The 23,835-nt window shown below is 42.4% G+C and overlaps 1 protein-coding gene across 1 annotated transcript in view; it reads left to right on the top strand.

Annotated features, from left to right (window-relative positions):
• The first annotated feature begins 10,332 nt into the window (after window positions 1-10,332).
• LOC124151126 (lysosomal cobalamin transporter ABCD4-like) overlaps window positions 10,333-23,835 on the top strand; it is a 49,195-nt gene continuing 35,692 nt past the window's right edge. The window contains exons 1-5 of the mRNA XM_048403147.1: window positions 10,333-10,593; window positions 16,936-17,054; window positions 17,208-17,335; window positions 18,032-18,171; window positions 21,867-21,983. Coding sequence (XP_048259104.1) covers window positions 10,556-10,593; window positions 16,936-17,054; window positions 17,208-17,335; window positions 18,032-18,171; window positions 21,867-21,983 — 542 coding nt within the window. The 5' untranslated portion in view covers window positions 10,333-10,555. The remainder of the gene's footprint in view (window positions 10,594-16,935; window positions 17,055-17,207; window positions 17,336-18,031; window positions 18,172-21,866; window positions 21,984-23,835) is intronic.

Raw genomic sequence — 23,835 nt, 5'->3', positions numbered from 1 at the left:
TGAGGCATGTATGCGGCACGCATGCTGAATAACTGCGACCCGTATGCTGAATACCCGAGACACGTTTGCTGAATACCCGAGACACGTTTGCTAAATACCCAGACACGAATGCTGGATATGTGAGACATGTATGCTGAATAACTGAGACACGTATGCTGAATAACTGAGACATGTATGCTGAATAACTGAGACACGTTTGCTAAATACCCAGACACGAATGCAGGATATGTGAGACATGTATGCTGAATAACTGTGACACGTATGCTGAATAACCGTGACACGTATGCTGAATAACTGCGACATGTATGCTGAATAACTGCGACAGGAACGCAAAATAACTGAGGCATGTATGCGACATGTATGCTGAATAACTGCGACCCGTATACTGAATACCCGAGACACGCATGCTGAATAACTGCGACCCGTATGCTGAATAACTGAGACAAGCATGCTAAATAACTGAGACACGTTTGCTGAATACCCGAGACACGTTTGCTAAATACCCAGACACGAATGCAGGATATGTGAGACACGTATGCTGAATAACTGCGACCCGTATGCTGAATAACTGAGACAAGCATGCTAAATAACTGAGACACGTTTGCTGAATACCCGAGACACGTTTGCTAAATACCCAGACACGAATGCTGGATATGTGAGACATGTATGCTGAATAACTGCTACAGGTACACAAAATAACCGTATGATGAATAACTGCGACACGTATGCTGAATAACTTCGAGACGTGTCACAATAACGTAAACATATTCTGAATTATCGAGATACATATATTGAACCAATCAGGGAACTGTTTCCGTTATCCCCCTCGCGTGTTCCGGCTGTGGCCTGATGCTAAGGTTTGATTCTCAAGGTATCCGAACCCACAGGGTTCTGAAAACTCGCTCCATGAGCCGTATATTAACAAAGTGGGTCTATGATATCTATTATTCATGAATATAGCTGTGAAAACCCGATTCGTTACATTTGAAGCAAACATACGCAGGACATATAAGTTAAGTCATCTTCTACTGATGACGTATTGAACCAAAATAGTATGGCCTTGTTTGATACGTACATATATGATTCATGCATAAAGGTGAATGCTATGGATTAGGATATTAAGACAGTAGTACTGTACACCCTTTAAATTCAATGACATTTTATCCGAAAATACGATACACATACATCAATGTCAGCTAACGTCAAACATCTCCCAGTTCAGAGTGGGAGAAAGAAAGCATAATGTCTATACGAGGGCCTCTGGCAATGAACTCACAATGCGCTGATACAGTTTCTGTATCCATCGATCAACCTGATTCAGCACATCCGTCTTCATACGCCCATCCATCTACCCGGCAATCAACCTGGCCGACATCTCATTCATCCCTCAATCAGTCCGTCCATCCATCCGTCCCAACACGCCCGATGTCATTCTATGCCTGGTAAACAGTTCCGTTGACCGCGTAGCCTTCCAGGCGTTAAAGTTGCCCCGGCCTGGTTTTTGTTTTTTATCTGTAAGATATGGCGTTATGAATTATGAAAACGACTCTAAGTCGTGATGAATAATTTTAGGTTTGTTCAGATGCGGCTCTTTAATAATTATTGAAGATGAATTAGAATTGCTTAATAACATGACTTTTTTTTATGAAGACGTAAAAGGTAAACAATTATTTAATTCATGAACATTATGTTAACTATGAATATTACCATGTATAATAATGTTTTGTGCATGATACGAACAGAATCCTTCTTATGTTTTATACATACATGTGTTTAATGTTTTATTGTGTCTCGTGGGCCTACTGTCTTGGCGTTATTTTTAAATTATATGTCCATTTTCTTTTGTATACACAGCTTATGTAACGCGTGACACATAAATCAAACTCCCCCCCCCCCCCCCCCCCCCCCCCTGTACAGGAGAATTACTGATGAGCGGAGACTAAAGTGCAAGAGCGATGAGATTGAAGAGGCGTTTTATAAAGGTAAGGTAACTTCTACAGACACTACATGTAACCTCATTGCACTGATTAAGGAAGGACGTTTGTGGCCTCAGGTTCATTTGCAAGAATTGGCTTACGCAGAATATTTATAGATAAAAATCACGCCCTGTCACGTAAAAATGATATCTATCGCATTGGTTAAACAGCTGTCAAAACATTCGGAAAGCATGCCATATATTATAAGGTGTAGCAGGGGGAGTACATGGGGTTTAATTCGTCCCGCGTTAGGTTTTATACCACGAGCCTCAGGCTCAGGCTTAACCCCATAAGCCTCGAGTGATCATGCTACAACGATTTTATCTTTCCGACATGTTTTAATATGACATTGTAATATAATTCAAGCAACTTCAACATTGATAGATAACTGAAACACGTGTATCAAATAACCGAAACACATATGCTGAAGAACTAAGACACGTTTGCTAAATACCCAGACACGAAAGCTGGATATGTGAGACATGTCTGCTGAAAAACTGCGACATGCATGCTGAATAACTGCGACACGTATGCTGAATAACTGCGACATGCATGCTGAATAACTGCGAGACGTATGCTGAATAACTGCGACATGTATGCTGAATAACTGAGACATGTTTGCTGAGTAACTGCGACATGTATGCTGAGTAACTTCGACCGGTATGCTGAATAACTGCGACATGCATGCTGAATAACTGCGACACGTATGCAGAATAACTGAGACATGCATGCTGAATAACTGCGACATGTATGCTGAATAACTGCGACATGTATGCTGAATAACTGCGACATGTATGCTGAATAACTGCGACATGTATGCTGAGTAACTGCGACACGTGTGCTGAGTAACTGCGACATGTATGCTGAGTAACTTCGACCGGTATGCTGAGTTACTGCGACATGCATGCTGAATAACTGCGACATGTATGCTGAATAACTGCGACATGTATGCTGAATAACTGCGACACGTATGCTGAATAACTGCGACATGCATGCTGAATAACTGAGACATGTATGTTGAATACCCGAGACACGCATGCTGAATAACTGAGAAATGTATGCTGAATAACTGCGACATGTATGCTGAGTAACTGCGGCACGTGTGCTGAATAACTGCGACGCGTATGCAGAATAACTGAGACATGTATGCGACACGTATGCTGAATAACTGCGACCCGTAAGCTGAATACCCGAGACACGCATGCTGAATAACTGTGACATGTTTGCTGAATACCCGAGTCACGCATGCTGAATAACTGAGACATGTTTGCTGAATACCCGAGACACGTGTGCTGAATAACTGCGACACGTACGCAAAATAACTGAGACATGTATGCGACCCGTATGCTGAATAACTGCGACCGGTATGCTGAATAACTGCGACATGCATGCTGAATAACTGCGACACGTATGCTGAATAACTAGGACACGTATGCTGAATAACTGCGACACGTATGCTGAATAACTTCGAGACGTGTCACAATAACGTAAACGTATTTTGAATTATCGAGATACATATATTGAACCAATCAGGGAACTGTTTCCGTTATCCCCCTCGCGTGTTCCGGCTGTAGCCTGATGCTAAGGTTTGATTCTCAAGGTATCCGAACCCACAGGGTTCTGAAAACTCGCTCCATGAGCCGTATATTAACAAAGTGGGTCTATGAAATCTATTATTCATGAATATAGCTGTGAAAACCCGATTCGTTACATTTGAAGCAAACATACGCAGGATATATAAGTTGAGTCATCTTCTACTGATGACGTATTGAACCAAAATAGTATGGCCTTGTTTGATACGTACATATATGATTTATGCATAAAGGTGAATGCTATGAAATAGAATATGAAGACAGTAGTACTGTACACCCTTTAAATTCAATGACATTTTATCCGAAAATACGATACACATACATCAATGTCAGCTAACGTCAAACATCTCCCAGTTCAGAGTGGGAGAAAGAAAGCATAATGTCTATACGAGGGCCTCTGGCAATGAACTCACAATGCGCTGATACAGTTTCTGTATCCATCGATCAACCTGATTCAGCACAACCGTCTTCATACGCCCATCCATCTACCAGGCAATCAACCTGGCCGACATCTCCTTCATCCCTCAATCAGTCATCCGTCCCATCACGCCATCCATCCACCCGGCAATCAACCTGGCCGACATCTCATTCATTCCTCCATCAATCAGTCCGTCCACCAGTGCATCCGTCCCATCACGCCATCCATCCACCCGGCCATCAACCTGGCCGGCATCTCATTCATCCCTCAATCAGTCCGTCCATCCATCCGTCCCATCACGCCATCCATCCACCCGGCAATCAACCTGGCCGGCATCTCCTTCATTCCTCCATCAATCAGTCCGTCCATCCATCCGTCCCAACACGCCATCCATCCACCCGGCAATCAACCTGGCCGGTATCTCCTTCATTCCTCCATCAATCAGTCCGTCCATCCATCCGTCCCATCACGCCATCCATCCACCCGGCCATCAACCTGGCCGGCATCTCATTCATCCCTCAATCAGTCCGTCCATCCATCCGTCCCATCACGCCATCCATCCACCCGGCAATCAACCTGGCCGGCATCTCATTCATCCCTCAATCAAGAGAGGAGAATTACTGATTAGCGGAGACTAAAGTGCAAGAGCGATGAGATTGAAGAGGCGTTTTATAAAGGTAACTTCTATAGACACTACATGTAACCTCACTGCACTGATTAAGGAAGGACGTTTGTGGCCTCAGGTTCATTTGCAAGAACTGGCGTACGCAGAATATTTATAGAAAAAAATCACGCCCTGTCACGTAAAAATGATATCTATCACATTGGTTAATCAACGGTCAAAAAATACGGAAATCATGCCATATATTATAAGGTGTAGCAGGGGGAGTACAAATGGTTTAATGCGTCCCGCGTTAGGTTTTATACCACGAGCCTCAGGCTCAGGCTTAACCCCATAAGCCCCGAGTGATCATGCTACAACGATTTTATCTTTCCGACATGTTTTAATATGACATTGTAATATAATTCAAGCAACTTCAACATTATGCCGGCAGGTACGGGATAGATAACTGAAACACGTGTATCAAATAACCGAAACACAGATGCTGAAGAACTAAGACACGTTTGCTAAATACCCAGACACGAATGCTGGATATGTGAGACATATATGCTGAATAACTGAGACATGCATGCTGAATAACTGAGACACGTTTGCTGAATACCCGAGACACGTTTGCTAAATACCCAGACACGAATGCTGGATATGTGAGACATATATGCTGAATAACTGCGACACGTATGCTGAATAACTGCGACATGTATGCTGAATAACTGAAACATGCATGCTGAATAACTGCGACACGTATGCTGAATAACTGCGACACGTATGCTGAATAACTGCGACACGTATGCTGAATAACTGCGACATGTATGCTGAATAACTGCAACATGTATGATGAATAACTGCTACACGTATGCTGAATAACTGTGACATGTATGCTGAGTAACTGCGACACGTGTGCTGTATAACTGCAACATGTATGCTGAATAACTGCGACACGTATGCTGAATAACTGCAACATGTATGCTGAATAACTGTGACACGTACGCAAAATAACCGAGGCATGTATGCGACACGTATGCTGAATAACTGTGGCCCGTTTGCTGAATAACTGCAACATGTATGCTGAATAACTGCGATACATATGCTGAATAACTGCGACCCGTTTGCTGAATAACTGCAATATGTATGCTGAATAACTGCGACCCGTATGCTGAATAACTGTGACACGTATGCCCAGTACGTGTCGCAGTTATTCAGCATACATGTCGCAGTTATTCATCATACATGTTGCAATTATTCAGCATACATGTCGCAGTTATTCAGCATACGTGTCGCAGTTATTCAGCATACATGTCGCAGTTATTCAGCATACGTGTCGCAGTTATTCAGCATACGTGTCACAGTTATTCAGCATACATGTCTCACATATCCAGCATTCGTGTCTGGGTATTTAGCAAACGTGTCTCAGTTCTGCCGGGGCAACTTTAACGCCTGGAAGGCTACGCGGTCAACGGAACTGTTTACCAGGCATAGAATGACATCGGGCGTGGTGGGACGGATGGATGGACGGACTGATTGAGGGATGAATGAGATGCCGGCCAGGTTGATGGCCGGGTGGATGGATGGCGTGTTGGGACGGATGCACTGGTGGAAAGACTGATTGATGGAGGAATGAATGAGATGTCGGCCAGGTTGATTGCCGGGCAGATGGATGGGCGTATGAGGACGGATGCACTGGTGGACGGACTGATTGATGGAGGGATGAGATGTCGGCCAGGTTGATTGCCGGGTAGATGGATGGGCGTATGAAGACGGTTGTGCTGAATCAGGTTGATCGATGGATACAGAAACTGTGTCAGCGCATTGTGAGTTCATTGCCAGAGGCCCTCGTATAGACATTATGCTTTCTTTCTCCCACTCTGAACTGGGAGATGTTGACGTTAGCTGACATTGATGTATGTGTATCGTATTTTCGGATAAAATGTCATTGAATTTAAAGGGTGTACAGTACTACTGTCTTAATATTCTAATCCATAGCATTCACCTTTATGCATGAATCATATATGTACGTATGCTGAATAACTGCGACACGTGTGCTGAATAACTGAGACACGTATGCTGAGTAACTGCGACACGTGTGCTGAGTAACTGCGACACGTGTGCTGAGTAACTGCGACACGTATGCTGAATAACTGCGACCCGTATGCTGAATAACTGTGACACGTATGCAGAATAACTGAGACAAGTATGCGACACGTATGCTGAATAACTGCGACACGTATGCTGACTAACTGCGATACGTATGCTGAATAACTGCGACCCGTATGCTGAATAACTGTGACACGTATGCAGAATAACTGAGACATGAATGCGACACGTATGCTGAACAACTGCGACCCGTAAGCTGAATACCCGAGACACGCACGCTGAATAACTGAGACATGTTTGTTGAATACCCGAGACACGAATGCTGGATAAGTGTGACATTCATGCTGAATAACTGAGACATGTATACTTAGTAACTGCGACACGTGTGCTGAATAACTGCGACACGTACGCAAAATAACCGAGGCATGAATGCGACACGTAAGCTGAATAACTGCGACCCGTGTGCTGAATAACTGCCACATGTATATGCTGAATAACTGCGACACGTATGCAGAATAACTGAGACATGCATGCGACACGTATGCTGAATAACTGCGACCGGTATGCTGAATAACTGCGACCCGTGTGCTGAATAACTGCGACCCGTATGCTGAATAACTGCGACCCGTGTGCTGAATAACTGCGACCCGTATGCTGAATAACTGCGACCCGTGTGCTGAATAACTGCGACACGTATATGCTGAATAACTGCGACACGTATGCAGAATAACTGAGACATGCATGCGACACGTATGCTGAATAACTGCGACCGGTATGCTGAATAAATGCGACCCGTAAGCTGAATAATTGCGACCCGTAAGCTGAATAAGTGTGACCGGTATGCGGAATAACTGTGACCCGCATGCTGAATAACTGAGACATGCATGCGACACGTATTCTGAATAACTGCGACCCGTATACTGAATAACTGCGACACCTATGCTGAATAACTATGACACGTATGCTGAATAACTGCGACACGTATGCTGAATAACTAGGACACGTATGCTGAATAACTGCGACACGTATGCTGAATAACTTCGAGACGTGTCACAATAACGTAAACTAATTCTGAATTATCGAGATACATATATTGTAACCAATCAGGGAAGTGTTTCCGTTATTCCCCTCGCGTGTTCCGGCTGTAGCCTGATGCTAAGGTTTGATTCTCTAGGTATCCGAACCCACAGGGTTCTGTACACTCGCTTCATGAGCCGTATGGGGGGCACGGGTGGCCCAGTCGTCTAAGGCGCCGCGATTCGCTGTGCAGAGTTGCGTCCCTTGGGTACGCCAGAAACCTATGATTGTGGGTTCGAATCCCGGTTCGCCCCGATCATGTTTCTAGGTTTGTCAGCACCATACCCGTGCTCGTGGGTTTCACCGAAGTGGTAAATGTCTGAGACCTGCATCACTTCGGGCTTTCCTCCCACATTAAGCTGACACGCCGCGATATGACTGGAATACTGTTAAAAGCGGCGTTAAACCCAACGCACTCACTCACTCACCCACTCATGAGCCGTATATTAACAAAGTGGGTCTATGAAATCTATTATTCATGAATATAGCTGTGAAAAACCGATTCGTTACATTTGAAGCAAACATACGCAGGATATATAAGTCAGCTAACGTCAAACATCTCCCAGTTCAGAGTGGGAGAAAGAAAGCATAATGTCTATACGAGGGCCTCTGGCAATGAACTCACAATGCGCTGACACAGTTTCTGTATCCATCGATCAACCTGATTCAGCACAACCGTCTTCATACGCCCATCCATCTACCCGGCAATCAACCTGGCCGACATCTCATCCCTCCATCAATCAGTCCTTCCACCAGTGCATCCGTCCTCATACGCCCATCCATCTACCCGGCAATCAACCTGGCCGACATCTCATTCATCCCTCCATCAATCAGTCCGTCCACCAGTGCATCCGTCCCACCACGCCATCCATCTACCCGGCAATCAACCTGACCGACATTCATTTCTCCATCAATCAGTCCATTTCTCCGTCCATCCAGTCCATCCTATCCGGGGGGCACGGGAGACCCAGTCGTCTAAGGCGCCGCGATTCGCTGTGCAGAGTTGCGTCCCTTGGGCACGCCAGATACCTGATTGTGGCTTCGAATCCCGGTTCGCCTCGATTATGTTTCTATGTTTGTCAGCACCATACCCATGCTCGTGGGTTTCACCGAAGTGGTAAACGCCTGAGACCTGCATCACTTCGGGCTTTCCTCCCACATTAAGCTGACACGCAGCGATATAACTGGAATACTGCAGTTAAACTCAACTCACTCACTCACCATCCTACCCACCACACCCATAAGCGTAATCCAATCCATCAACTCAATAATTCTATACTTATCATACAATCTTAAGGAGAACACACACACACACACACACACACACATACATGGTCTCATGTTTCCTGATAACAAAACTCCGATAAACGTAACACGAACGTGCACGGCATTCCCCTAGCAGCCCGTAAGTGATCTCTCCTATCAACACACGATACACTGGTCATTGTGACACTTCTCCGTGTCACAATGACCGCTCAGATATCAAGTATAAAGGTCAATACTGGAGGTCACGAATACACCATGCATAAGATTACAAATGAAAGTAACGGTTAGGCATTCTTTGAGAAAACATACAACTTTATTTTTTTCACGATGCAGATTCTTACACCCTTATCAAGCTGTTTTCTTAACAACTGACGGTAGTGCATCAACTTGAACTCGGGTTGTAAAAACACAAATGGATTTTACTCCTTTTGCGCGACATGCAAACTGCTTATATAACAACGACGTGAAAAATCCGCTATTTCTTAGAAGAAGAAAACTAATGCTACACTTAAGGATTGTCTGTGTAGTTTTTTCGTTTTTGTATCAATCTCGTCATTTTGGCTGTTTTGATATATACAGCTACGCGGATTCATACAGTTTGCACATTGGTTTTTCGATTCATACCTCAATGAACCGAAGACAAACATGACGAGATTGATAAACATTCCAGGTGTAGGAATACATACTGTGGCGTGACATGAATCAGGTGATCGTTTAATTTATGCACATAACTTGACACGCCTATACACAGTCAGTAGCCAATCAACGAAGAGCAGAATCAAAACAATGTTCATTGGACCTGTCAGTTAAGACAAGAGGCGAAAAGAACTGCAACAGTCAGACTGTAACGAACCGGAAGAAATATGTCCGGGAGAAGGCGGCTGTTTCAAAATACATGGTCAGTTACCGCCAGATTCAAACATTACTTCCCTGATTACGTTAAAACACTTGGAAAAATGCTAGTTAGAAATGAAACCCGAAGACATGAAAGTTGAACCGAGGCGAGCAGGAAAAAAAAACGGGCGAGCGTTTGCTGTTTCATTCATTCTCGGCCTTCGGTTTCAAAGGTTTGTTTGGACAATGAATATACATGAAAGTCGCTAAATGTCGCTACTGTAAAATTAGGATTACCCGACATTCCGAAGTAATAAAAGTAGTGCGCCTCGGTGGGCGTGGCTTAAATTTTTACATTCATTGGGAAATGAATGCAATAACACGTGACCAATTCAGCTAATCAGAATACAGGAATTTCAATGAACACAACGAAAATTTAATTATAACACATTAAATTAATTGTTATCAGAGCATCACAGCACCTAACACCGTATTCCTTCACAATCCCAGCTTGATAACGAACTTGAAAATCCATTGGAAGATATAAAGTAAACTGTTGTTCTCCAGAGGTTGAATGCCTGATATCCAGATATGTATACAGTGTAAATCTCGGATGTATTGAGCTGTATGGCCTCATCCCACCACGTGATCCTCTGATACGCCCGTGATCACGTGCACCATGGACCCTGGGCAGACCACACGATGTCGGACGCAGCTGTGAGTTGTTACTGCTCTTCTTGTTATAGGGCGAGTTTACTGTTATCAGTTCTAACTATATGTCTGACTTCAATGCATTCAACTGGGTTGTTAGTGTAATAGTAGAGGCAGAAGATGTAGTTCATGCCGCAGAGGTTGAAGCAGCTGTAGTAGAAGCAGCAGAGACACTTGCTGAAGCAATATAGCGATTGAGGGAGATTGGCTTAACTCCGTTTTGAATTCGAATAGTACCGGTATTTCAGTTACGATGGTTGAAGATTAAGTTCTGATCCTAACATAGGAGTGGGTGAGTGAGTGTGGTTTTACGCCGATTTTAACAATGTTTCAGCAAAATCAACCTGGGGACACTAGAAATAGGCTTCACGCATTTCACCCATGTGGGGAATCGAACCCGGGTCATCGGTGTTGCAAGCGAACGCTTTAGCCACTAGGCTACCCCACGCCCGCACATAGAACGTATTGCGTAATAATATTGTTGAAATTATGTGATGTTATGGAGGTATATCCACAACAAAATTTAAAAAAAACTGAGCAAATTGTTTCGCCGCGATAGGTCTTTAAAATAAGAATGGATCGGTGACCTTTAAAAAACTGGACACGCTTGAGAAACTTCCACTGATCATCAATGAAGTTGTAGGTAAACAACAGAGTTTACCCCCTGGATGCCAGAGGGACATATATGTCCTTCCTCTACAACCCTCACTTTGAAGCCGTATAAAATTCAAAATACATCATGCACACTAATACACTTCACAGTTTTGAATAAGGTGGGAGGTTCCCTGTTCTGTGATATCATCCACTGGTATTTTATGCCAAGCAAAAGTACTCAAAATGACCTCTGAAAATTAGGTACTTCGTAAATGTCGCCATTTTTTACACATTACTAAATCACCACTCACGGCGTTATTTACAGCATGTTTTGAAATCCAAATTTCGGAAATTTACTCCGAGAAATAAAAATTTGGAAATAGCATATTAGTGATCACGGATATCTGTCCTTTATGAAATCACCAATGATCATTCCGAAACGTCTCCGATAACCCTGGAATCGTTTAGAATGTTTTGGAAAAAACACGAATGCCGAAGTGAAATTTCCGCCATATTGATAGTGTTTACAAAATCACGTTTCAGGTACATCGGTTATGAGGCGCCTGTAATTTCACGTATATTTCAAACTTAGCTGGGATACACACATCCTTGAATTCCTCATTCATTTTAGAGTCGGATGAACAATGGTCTTTGTCACCATTACGAAGTGGCTGGATGAAATCAAGCAATATAAGTTAGGTGTGAAAACGAACGCTGTGTAGCATTTTCTCCTATTTTGAGCTATCCATTCGTCTATTCATTCAATATTTTGGCTCAACATTTTCAGAATATTCATGGGAAGAGAATCGTAGGAAGAATTAGGGAATTTAATATAGATACATTGACAATTTCCGTTGAAAATATCAAATCATTGCAAAGTTACCGTCCTGTGTGACGCCATGACTGACGCAAAATCACGCACAACGACAACGGTATTTATCGGAATTTCTGACTATTTCGGCTTATTTCAATGAAAATTATAACACCAAATAACAGTACATAGATTGTCAGAATGTTTCTGATTACTTACATGTCATATTTATGTATACACGATCCCTGAATCAACGAAAATCCCCTCGTAAAATCCCGCGTACTGTTGACGCCATTTTGTAAAAGTCGGTCACAGGTAGTGATGTCATACGTCAACATTGTTGTACATATTTGGTAATTTCTTGGAGGTGAAGGTCCCTGAATGAGAGTGCAAATGATCATTGTACCATGCTGTTTACAGTTTCAGTTAAGATGTAGATTTTGCATATCTTTTATACATTTTGTTCACACAATTAATTTCACTTTGGACATTTGTCAATGTTCAAAATGATATCATACGTAAATACAGGCCACAACATGTATGAACGGACCTTTGATAATCTCTTGTTTGTTTGAACATTGCTTACATAAGAATTGATAGTTTTTTAGTGTCGAATACGATATTTCTTTCCTTTTGACAAGAGTTACAAGATGAAGTGTAAATGTAACTGCAGCATGTACGTATTTCTTGGGATGTGTAATAGTCAATATTATATAATATATAATATTCATATAACCAATGTCCCTGAATAGCTGTTTCATTTTATTTTATAACTAAAACTGAATATATTACTTTAACAAAATGGATAATATCTTTCGCTAAAATATATGCACACATTTCTGAAAGAATTGTCTTGGTCTTGGAATTGTTTTTTTATGTCGTTTGATACACAGAACAGCGATATCTAACGATTCGCCAGGTGCGTGTTATAGTCACTAACAATTTCCGAATTATTCCTCTCGTTTTGCATTATATAATCAATGGGTTCATTCTTCTTTCAATATTGTGATCACAGGATATTAAACTGTTTACTTTATTTCTCCAGGAATTGTAAAATGTATAAAAATAAAATCCATGCCAGGTACCCCGTTTGTTCAACCTTTAACGATTATCCTGTAAATTCTATACCAATAGAGCTTTCTTCGCTTGTTTTATTGTGAAATTCTGAGATGAGATGACGAGAAATAATAACATAGTAATGAACAAATATGTGTCCACTATTGAATATAATTTTGGTTGTTTTGAAATATTCTTTTGGGTATTTCATTACGTACATTGATGCCAAACAGGTGCGTGTCTTGTCGAATTAAGATACACGATAAACTATCTAATTGTTTACATATTCAAGACATTATTTACTTGGCAAAAGCATTCATTTTATGTTGTGTCGAAAAAGCGTCAAATTCCGTTATACACTTCGAGATTTTCCATTCCATGAACGAAAATTAGGGGAGATATATATTAATCAAAATACCATAGTCGTCTTTGTCCGACGTTATCAAAGACAAAAAAACCCAGCCATGACGTCAAATAGAATGGTGTTATGTTTTGGGGTATTTCATTACATTTGATGATAAGACTAGTGCTCCATTAATAATGGTGCAACATTAGTCATATTACACTTACATATTCAGGAGAATGTTGGAATCTAAGGACTAAGTTATAGGTTAGATAGGGCCATCCATTTCTCTATTACCTCTTTTTTTATAAAGTACGATGTCATCATTTCTTATGGTGTTTTTTTTATAACTAAACGTAAACAGTTTCTTTATCGATATTTGTGTTGGAATAGTTTGGTTCCTCGTGAACAAAACACCACGAAAATATTTTATCCTTACCCACAGCTAATTCTCACCAAGTGACCCGAGTTACAATAAACAAGTTCTAAGCATAGCGGAGTTATGCCCCCTTTTCTTTGTACGTGTGTAACCTCTCTGACGCCTTTTGACGTCATAGAGAAAAATCTGTTTTCGTCATTTAGGGCATGCTATTTTTGGCATTGAATGTATGTCGCTACACATACGCATATAACACCTTTTGATATATAGTTATGTCGTTCAGGTATTAGGCAGTATTTTGTTCGCTCACAGTTTCCGTACAATTTCTAAGTAAAATAAATCGTCGCACAGTACTTTTATCGGTGTACGATAAAAAGCGGAGAAATTTACTGTTTTTCAACGCAGAATAAATTCTCGGACAACACTTAGAAGTGTATTTTTTTTAAAACCGGTTTAATATTTGCAGTTAACTTTACACCATCAAATAGGAAATTTAATATTCTCCACCTCTGCGTAATTTTATAGCCAGAGGTAAGTTCAGTGCCGCGTGAGCGCAATTCTCGCACTACCTTCACTTTTCCGATCTCAGGAAAATATGCGTCAGAAAAAAACCTCGGCATCCAGAGGGTTAAGCATGGCAGGGAGAGCCTTGACGTCGATCCCGTCCTGGAAAGTCACGTCAGCTACACCAGAGAATCCACGAGGTGGCGATGAGCGAGCAGAGAATGACTGAGTGTCATGTCGTTAGTTCGGTAGGCATTTTCCATGAGAGAGTACATTCCATTGTCAAAGAAGCTTTGGCAATAAGAAAATATCAGCTCCTTGGGCCCCAAATATTCTGACATCTGATCACAAACGCACCAGGCGCAACATTTCTCGTGATAATGTAGCTGTTTGAAGCTGATTCACAAAGGTTCTTGCAACGAATTGTGATTGTGGAAGAAGGCAAGTACTGTCCCATGAGCTGTATAGGTTATGGTGTCCTTGTTCTGGGATGCCGAGGGTGTCAACATTGTCTTCCTAATGGCCAGCCAATAAACGGAGCATAATTTGCTGCACTTAAGAAATTAAGACACCGAGACGTCTCAAGCGGAGGAAAGGTATGCTCTTCCATCAGGACAATGAGCCAGAGTTGAGGTGAGGTGAAATGGGGTTTAACGTCGCGTCCAAGATTATTGCACTTATATAGCGAAGGCCATGCACGTGGCTGCTAGTACTAGACCGGACTGATGCTGATTAATAGTGCTAGCTCAATGAGATACCCTGCCGCAGTTTAACATGAATGCCCCACTCAGACACTGTATACTGACCCCGAGCAGACCAGTCCTTGTTTTAGCCCCTTAATGCCGCGCGCCAGACAGGGTAACAACAAGTGCCATCTTTTAACGTCTTTTGGTATGACGCGGCCGGGGATCGAACTCCGGACCTTCCGCTCTCCGGGCGGACGCTCTACCACTAGACCACGGAGGCGGTCCAATGAGCTAGAGCACATATCAGTCATTGTTTTGGCTGCAATTCACGAGTGTGTCCATGAATTCATTCAGGACCCACCTTATTGTCCTGATCTAGCTCCGACTTCTAAACATGAAGACATCTCTAGCCGGATTCCATTTCGACCTGAACGATAACGCCACAAGGTGTGGAGAGCTTTGGGGACAGCCAAGAAAAGGACATCTTCGAAACAGAGATAAAAGCCCTCCAACATCGTTGGCAAAATTATATCCTCATGTAAGGAGACTGTTTTGGAAAATAATCATTTTAATGTCTTGAAGTCAAGCCTCTAAATGTGAGGCGGAGACCCAGGTACATCAAGGCGTGTGCGTTTGGTGAGGCGAATCGTGGCGAATCTGTGATTTGAACCAACGACCATAGGTTTCCTGCACGCCCAAGGGACGCAACTCTGCACAGCGAATTGTGGCGCCTTAGGCGAATTGGCCAACTGTGCCCTTTCAAGGAGGTAGTTGAGGTAGCAGTGGTTGAATAATTATCATAACAACAGTAGGGACAATAATAGTGACATCAGTTTTTGACAGATAATTTTCTTTTTAATTGAGGTATAAAGGACTTATTTGTATCAATGAAATAGCTTTCATTTTGATATGTATCACGCCTATGTGTCATAATAACAAAGACTGTTAGCATTTTTAAATGTGACCGACAGCGGATGAGAAATGGCGGCCAAATTGACACCCAAATCAAATGTTCGTGGAAAAACTGGCAACATAATTTGTCCCTGATCAGTATTTTGCTTATTGCCAAAATTCTACCCCAAAAACTTGTTATTTTTCACATAAGTCCATATACTATTAGACGTACATTCGTCTGAACCGTGATATCAAATGAAGTTGCTGATGGTGGTGAGGGCATATATTATGGTGATGATGATTATAGTGATGATGACGATGAAGATGATGATAAGAGTTTAGAATAAAAATATGAATCGGTAAAAATGGAAACATTGAGATATCGTTTTCAATATTGAAATGTGGAAATGGTCACTCTTTACTTAAGTACATGGGCTTTTAGAAGGAGAGACGATGCGCCCTAGAGACGACACCGGCACAGATGGTACTATTTATTAGTGATGTAACGATACATCGAACTATCGATTGATTGCGATTGCTTGTCTCACGATAGCCACATGTCAGTTTTTGTCAACTTTGTTTCCTAATTGATATGTTGAATCGCATTTAGTCATTCAGTGAATGCCAATGTGACAATTAAAGAGTTTGACAGTTTGTATAGTCAAATACTAGTAATTTAGTTACATTCATTCACATTGGTGCCAAAACACTACAGTAACCTAAGTCTTTACCAGTTACATGAAGTGAAATTTTGTATTAAAATGTTTTTGAGAGGTCAATTTGAACTTGTTGTCTTCTCATTTCTTGTTTTCTTTACAAATAGTATCAGAAAGTTATAATTATTTTGATCGTGTCAGTCAAAATGCTAATATATATGCTGCTAAAGCCTGCTATAATTGCAAGTGAAAACTATCGCAATAGTATCGCAATAGTAGGGCCACTATCGCAATAGTATCGCAATAGTTGTTTTAACTATCGCAATAGTATCGCAATAGTATCGCAAAAGTCAAAAATGCCTCAATAGTCACCCCTAGTATTTATCGACCCTTGACCTTGACGTATGTGTTCTTATACGACACAGGTACAAGTTGGACACAGTATTCGTCAAGCGACTATGGCGGCTGTTGAAAACCATGTTCCCGACATGGAAACACATCACCACACTACTCACAGTTACCCTTCTCGTCCTCTCAGTTCTAGGTAAGAACATTTCCACATCAACAGTACAATAAACATAAAACGATTTTTAAAAGATGCATTTCGAAGGCTCGATTATACAGTTGTTATTCGTATGGATAATATATCCAGAAACACACTGGGCTGATATGCACGTGTATTTGTATTTCTGCTCAGAGCAAGTCGTCATCAACAAGGTTGGGTTCATTGCTAGCGGATACTACAAGGTTCTGGGGGAAAGAGATGGCAGTGGTTTCGCTTCCCAGACGGCCAAATCTGTAGGCTTCATCCTGGCCGAATGTCTGGTACGTGACACAGGATGACCGAGCGAGCATTACAGTGGGAAAGGGCACCTTCATGTATCGACAAAGTTGTCAAAGTCAATTGTTGCTTATACTGAGATATTTGTCAAAGTGGACAGTTGCAGATATCGAGATATTTTTCAAAGCGAATTTGTTGCAAATATCGAGATATTTGTGAAAGTGACCAAACACTTTGGTGATGGTTACCTTTTGTACAGGGTTAGACCGCCTCCGTGGTCTAGTGGTAGAGCGTCCGCCCGGAGTGCGGAAGGTTCAGCGTCATACCAAAAGACCTTTAAAGATGGGACTTGTTGTTGCCCTGTCTGGTGCTCGGTATTAAGGGGATGAAACAAGGACTGGTCGGCTCGGAGTCAGTATACTGTGTCTGAGTGGGGTATTCATGTTAAACTGCGGCAGGGTATCTCAGTCCGCTAGCACTATAAATATTTATAGTCCGGACTAGGACAAGCACACACACACACACACACACACACACACACACACACACACACACACACACACACACACGTGCATGCACGTCGCCATATAAGTGCAATAATCTTGGACACGACGCTAAACCCCATTTTACCTCACCTCACCTTGCACAGGGTTAAAAACTGTTAATGACATATCTGAAAATTGTTGCATATATATTCCCGAGGTACCAAATACACATTGAACACACCCTTTCCATTTCAGATCTACAGCAGTAAGACATTCGTAGGTTCGTATCTGTACGTAACGTGGCGAGAACTCGTCGGGCGCAACCTTCATAAGCAGTACTTCCAGGACATCAAATACTACCACGTGGGGATAGGAAGCACACTCATAGATAACCCGTACGTAGCTGTACACTCCATTGTTAAAGCGTTAGCACAGAATCGTCCTTACCAAGCACCTGACACATCGGTCTGAGCGGCCCTCCCCTTCACAAATACAGCGTATCAAAGGTTTTTATGTACTTTTACACGTAAAAGTGTGTAAAAATATGAACAAAACAGACTATTGTGAAACTGAGCATAGCCAGGTGTTAGTAGATCAAGGTGAATGTCCATGACCTATGACACCTTGACGACAGGTGAAAACAGGTGCTTGAAACCCATGTGCATGTGATTTGTGAGTTGTTAGTGATTTGTGAGTGGCATTGTGGGATAGTGAATCATCGTCAAAATATCAAAAGTAACATATTCCCTTCTCAAACAACAACTTACATGTCATTATTATTATGTACATAAACATAGCTCTTATTTTTATTGTTGTTTTGATAACTTTTTTCCAGGCTAATTCGAATAATGCCTATAGCCTGTTTCTGCCATGTCAATTTAGACTTAGTTTTATTTTTGAATGTTGAAAGTGCCTACAAATTGACTCCTGTAAAATACATTTTGTATTGAGCACTGAGATAAAACTAGCAAATCCAGACTAGTACTTTTCCAGTTGTTTTGTTATTTCGTATTTACATCTACGTAATGCTTTGTGTCGATTATTAAATCCAGCAAAACAGGGTTTTTTTCATTTCCATGAGTACTTTTTAGACCTACGTCCGATGCTGCAAGTATACATTTGGTTCGAATCCTCGATAAAACCCGTTTGTTATCCTTTGTCGTCCAACTATTTGATTTAATTTGGTACTGGAAAATTCATTACGGCTCAAGATTTACAACAATAATTGTTCACGGGATATCCTGCAACATGTATGTCCGAACACCATCATTCGTCTCCGCCTTTCAGAGGAAAAAATTGTATTCCTTGCAGCAGTGAAAATATTTTGTCTCCTTTATAAAATACAATGGTGCGCTTTTGGAAGTGAGTCTGTCCACAATCCTCAACCATGGATGACCATACGATTGACTATTATTGGTCTCTCAATATTCAGGGACCCGTGAAGATGCGTGGTGGGAAAGGTCTTCAGCAACCCATGCTTGCCGTAAAAGGCGACTATGCTTGTCGTAAGAGGCGGCTAACGGGATCGGGTGGTCAGGCTCGCTGATTTGGTTGATGAATGTCATCGTATCCCAATTGCGTGGATCGATGCTCATGATGTCAATCACTGGATTGTCTGGTCCAGACTCGATTATTTACAGACCGCCGTCATATAGCTGGCATATTGCTGAGTGCGGCGTTAAAAAACAAACAAACAAACAATATTAAGGAGATGACAGTATATCATAGCTTCTCAATAGACTTACGTGGTATCTATAGACTACAGAGAGAGGTTCTGAATGAAGGTAGGGGCGGTCGGTTAGCCTAGTGGTTAAAGCGTTCGCTCGTCACGCCGAAGACCCGGGTTCGATTCCCGATACGGGTACAATGTGTGAAGCCCATTTCTGGTGTCCCCCGCCGGGATATTGCTGGAATATTGCTAAAAGAGGCGTAAAAGCATACTCACTCACAATTCTGAATGAAAGTAATGCATATTTAAATGTCTAACAAATGCAGAGTGCAACTTATATGCCATAGTGTCCTTCTCAAGGGCTGCCAAGTCTCTCCTCCGCCTCCAGGTTTGGCCTGCGTCCTTGTATGTTAGTGACTGTTGTGTCGGTTAGTTAAGTATGGGAACCAAGTCAAACTCAATCTTACAACAACGAGTGTTGACTCTACAGACGTTTGTTTGTTGTTTACCCCCGCACTCAGCAATATGCCAGCTAATGACGACGGTCTGTAAATATTCGAGTCTGGACCAGACAATCCTGTGATTGATATCATGAACATCGATCCACGCAATTGGGATACGATGACATCCAGCAACCAAGTCAGCGAGCCTGACCACCCGATCCCGTTAGTCGCCTCTTACGACAAGCATGGGTAGCTGAAGACCAATCATAACCCGGAATCTTCCCGGGATGCTAGACATATATGATTTATGGCATGACCAATGACCAACGCTGTCGGGATACAAGGCACGCAATAAGTCAAGTCACCACTCAAGTCACCACCCAAGTCACCAAGTCACCACCAAAGTCACCAAGTCACCACCCAAGTCACCCCTCAAGTCACCACCCAAGTCACCAAGTCACCACCAAAGTCACCAAGTCACCACTCAAGTCACCACCAAAGTCACCAAGTCACCACTCAAGTCACCACCAAAGTCACCAAGTCACCACTCAAGTCACAACCAAAGTCACCAAGTCACCACCAAAGTCACCAAGTCACCACTCAAGTCACCACCAAAGTCACCAAGTCACCACTCAAGTCACAACCAAAGTCACCAAGTCACCACCAAAGTCACCAAGTCACCACTCAAGTCACCACCAAAGTCACCAAGTCACCACCCAAGTCACCACCAAAGTCACCAAGTCACCACCAAAGTCACCAAGTCACCACACAAGTCACCACCAAAGTCACCAAGTCACCACTCAAGTCACAACTAAAGTCACCAAGTCACCACCAAAGTCACCACTCAATTCACCACCAAAGTCACCAAGTCACCACCCAAGTTACCACTCAAGTCACCACCCAAGTCACCAAGTCACCACCAAAGTCACCAAGTCACCACCAAAGTCACCACTTAAGTCACCACCAAAGTCACCAAGTCACCACTCAAGTCACCACCAAAGTCACCAAGTCACCACTCAAGTCACCACCAAAGTCACCAAGTCACCACTCAAGTCACAACCAAAGTCACCAAGTCACCACCAAAGTCACCAAGTCACCACTCAAGTCACCACCAAAGTCACCAATTCACCACTCAAGTCACAACCAAAGTCACCAAGTCACCACCAAAGTCACCAAGTCACCACTCAAGTCACCACCAAAGTCACCAAGTCACCACCAAAGTCACCACCAAAGTCACCAAGTCACCACCAAAGTCACCAAGTCACCACTCAAGTCACCACCAAAGTCACCAAGTCACCACTCAAGTCACAACTAAAGTCACCAAGTCACCACCAAAGTCACCACTCAAGTCACCACCCAAGTCACCAAGTCACCACCAAAGTCACCAAGTTACCACCCAAGTCACCACCCAAGTCACCACCAAAGTCACCACCACGTTAAGCACAAGCTGTTACTACAAGCATAAAATTGTCTGGCCCAGACTCAATTATTGACAGACCGCCGTCATATAGCTAGAATATATCTTTGGATGGAGTTAAACAACAAATAAGCAAATCAAACATGACGTATTGGGTCCTGCGCAGACCCGGGGTGACGACTTGGGTGATTGCTGATGCCAGCCATGTACGTCATGCATGTATTTTTTGTTTCCCTATTGTTCATGTCAATGCAGCTACCACAATAATACAACCCGTGAAGATCCGGAGTATATTAGGTCTGCAGCCTGTCAACCCATGCTTGTGGTAAGAGGCGACTAACGGGATCGGGTGGTCAGGCTCGCTGACTTGGTTGTTGCATGTCATCGTATCCCAGTTGCGTGTCAATCACTGGATTGCCTGGTCCAGACTCGATCATTCACAGACCGCCGTACTGGAATATTGCTGAGTGCGGCGTTAAACAACAAACAAACAAAACTACTACAACCGTTTCATTGCTTAATGGTATATACACACTCACTCACTCACTCTTTATTCTATAGTGACCAGCGGCTGACCCAGGATACTGACCGTCTATGTAACCTCTTCAGTCAAATTTTCATTAACATCGTCATCACCCCTGCCGTCATCATCTACTACACGTACGACGCTGCGAAAAGGTCAGTTTATGAAGACTCACTAGTTAGCTTACCAGTTAGTTATTGCCCAGTCGTCTAAGACGCCCAAATTCGCTGTGCAGAGTTGCGTTCCAGAAACCTATGGTCGTAGGCGTTAAGCCCAAATGAGAAATATACCCATGGTAACCGTGTGTCAAAATGAGGACTGTACCATGGTAGCCTTATTTTAAAATGAGAAACGTGTCTAGATAACCGTGTGTCATAATCAGAAAAATAAAATGGCAACCGTGTGTCCAAATCAGAAACATATTTACCCAGGTAACTGCGTGTCCAAATGAGAAACATACCCATAGTAGCCGAGTGTGAAAAATTGCAAACATACCCAGAAACGTAGTTACCCGAATCAGAGCATACCATGGTAACCGTATGTCCAATTCAGAAACATGGTTACCCAGGTAACCGTGTGTATATATCATAACCAAAGTTACCCAGGTAATCGTGTGTCAAAATCAGAAAGATAAGAATGGTAACGTGTGTGAAAAATCCGAAAATAACCCATGGTAACCATGTGTCAAAATCAGAAATATGGATACCAAGATAACTGTGTGTCAAAATCACAAACATAGTTACCCAGGTAACCGAGTGTCAAAATAAGAAACGTAGTTACCCAGGTAACCGTGTTAAAATCAGCCACATGGTTACCCAGGGGTAGCCATGTGTCCAAATCAGAAACATACCATGATAACCGTGTGTCCGAATCAGAAACATACCATGATAACCGTGTGTCCAAATCAGAAACATACCATGATAACCGTGTGTCCACATCAGAAACATACCATGATAACCGTGTGTCCAAATCAGAAACATACCATGATAATCGTGTGTCCAAATCAGAAACATACCATGATAATCGTGTGTCCACATCAGAAACATACCATGATAACCGTGTGTCAGAAACATACCATGATAACCGTGTGTCCAAATCAGAAACATACCATGATAACCGTGTGTCCAAATCAGAAACATACCATGATAACCGTGTGTCCAAATCAGAAACACACCATGATAACCGTGTGTCCAAATCAGAAACATACCATGATAACCGTGTGTCCAAATCAGAAACATACCATAGTAACCGTGTGTCCAAATCAGAAACATACCATGATAACCGTGTGTCCAAATCAGAAACATAGTGACCCAGGTAACCGTGTGTCCTAATCAGAAACATAGTTACCCAGGTAACCGTGTGTCAAAATCTGAAAGATAACAATGGTAACGTGTGTGAAAAATTCGAAAATAACCCATGGTTACCATGTGTCAAAATCAGAAATATGGATACCAAGATAACTGTGTGTCAAAAGCACAAACATAGTTACCCAGGTAACCGAGTGTCAAAATAAGAAACGTAGTTACCCAGGTAACCGTGTTAAAATCAGCCACATGGTTACCCAGGGGTAACCATGTGTCCAAATCAGAAACATACCATGATAACCGTTTGTCCAAATCAGAAACATACCATGATAACCGTGTGTCCAAATCAGAAACATACCATGATTACCTTGTCTCCAAATCAGAAACATACCATGATAACCGTGTGTCCAAATCAGAAACATACCATGATAACCGTGTGTCCAAATCAGAAACATACCATGATAGCCGTGTGTCCAAATCAGAAACATACCATGATAACCTTGTGTCAGAAACATACCATGATAACCGTGTGTCCAAATCAGAAACATACCATGATAACCGTGTGTCCAAATCAGAAACATACCATGATAACCGTGCATCCAAATCAGAAACACACCATGATAACCGTGTGTCCAAATCAGAAACATACCATGATAACCGTGTGTCCAAATGAGAAACATACCATAGTAACCGTGTGTCCAAA

The sequence above is a fragment of the Haliotis rufescens genome, unplaced genomic scaffold (assembly GCF_023055435.1).
Source record: "Haliotis rufescens isolate VD_foot unplaced genomic scaffold, xgHalRufe1.0.p SCAF_3, whole genome shotgun sequence".
Classification (NCBI taxonomy): Eukaryota; Metazoa; Mollusca; class Gastropoda; order Lepetellida; family Haliotidae; genus Haliotis; species Haliotis rufescens.
This window is presented reverse-complemented; position numbering and strand designations above follow the sequence as displayed.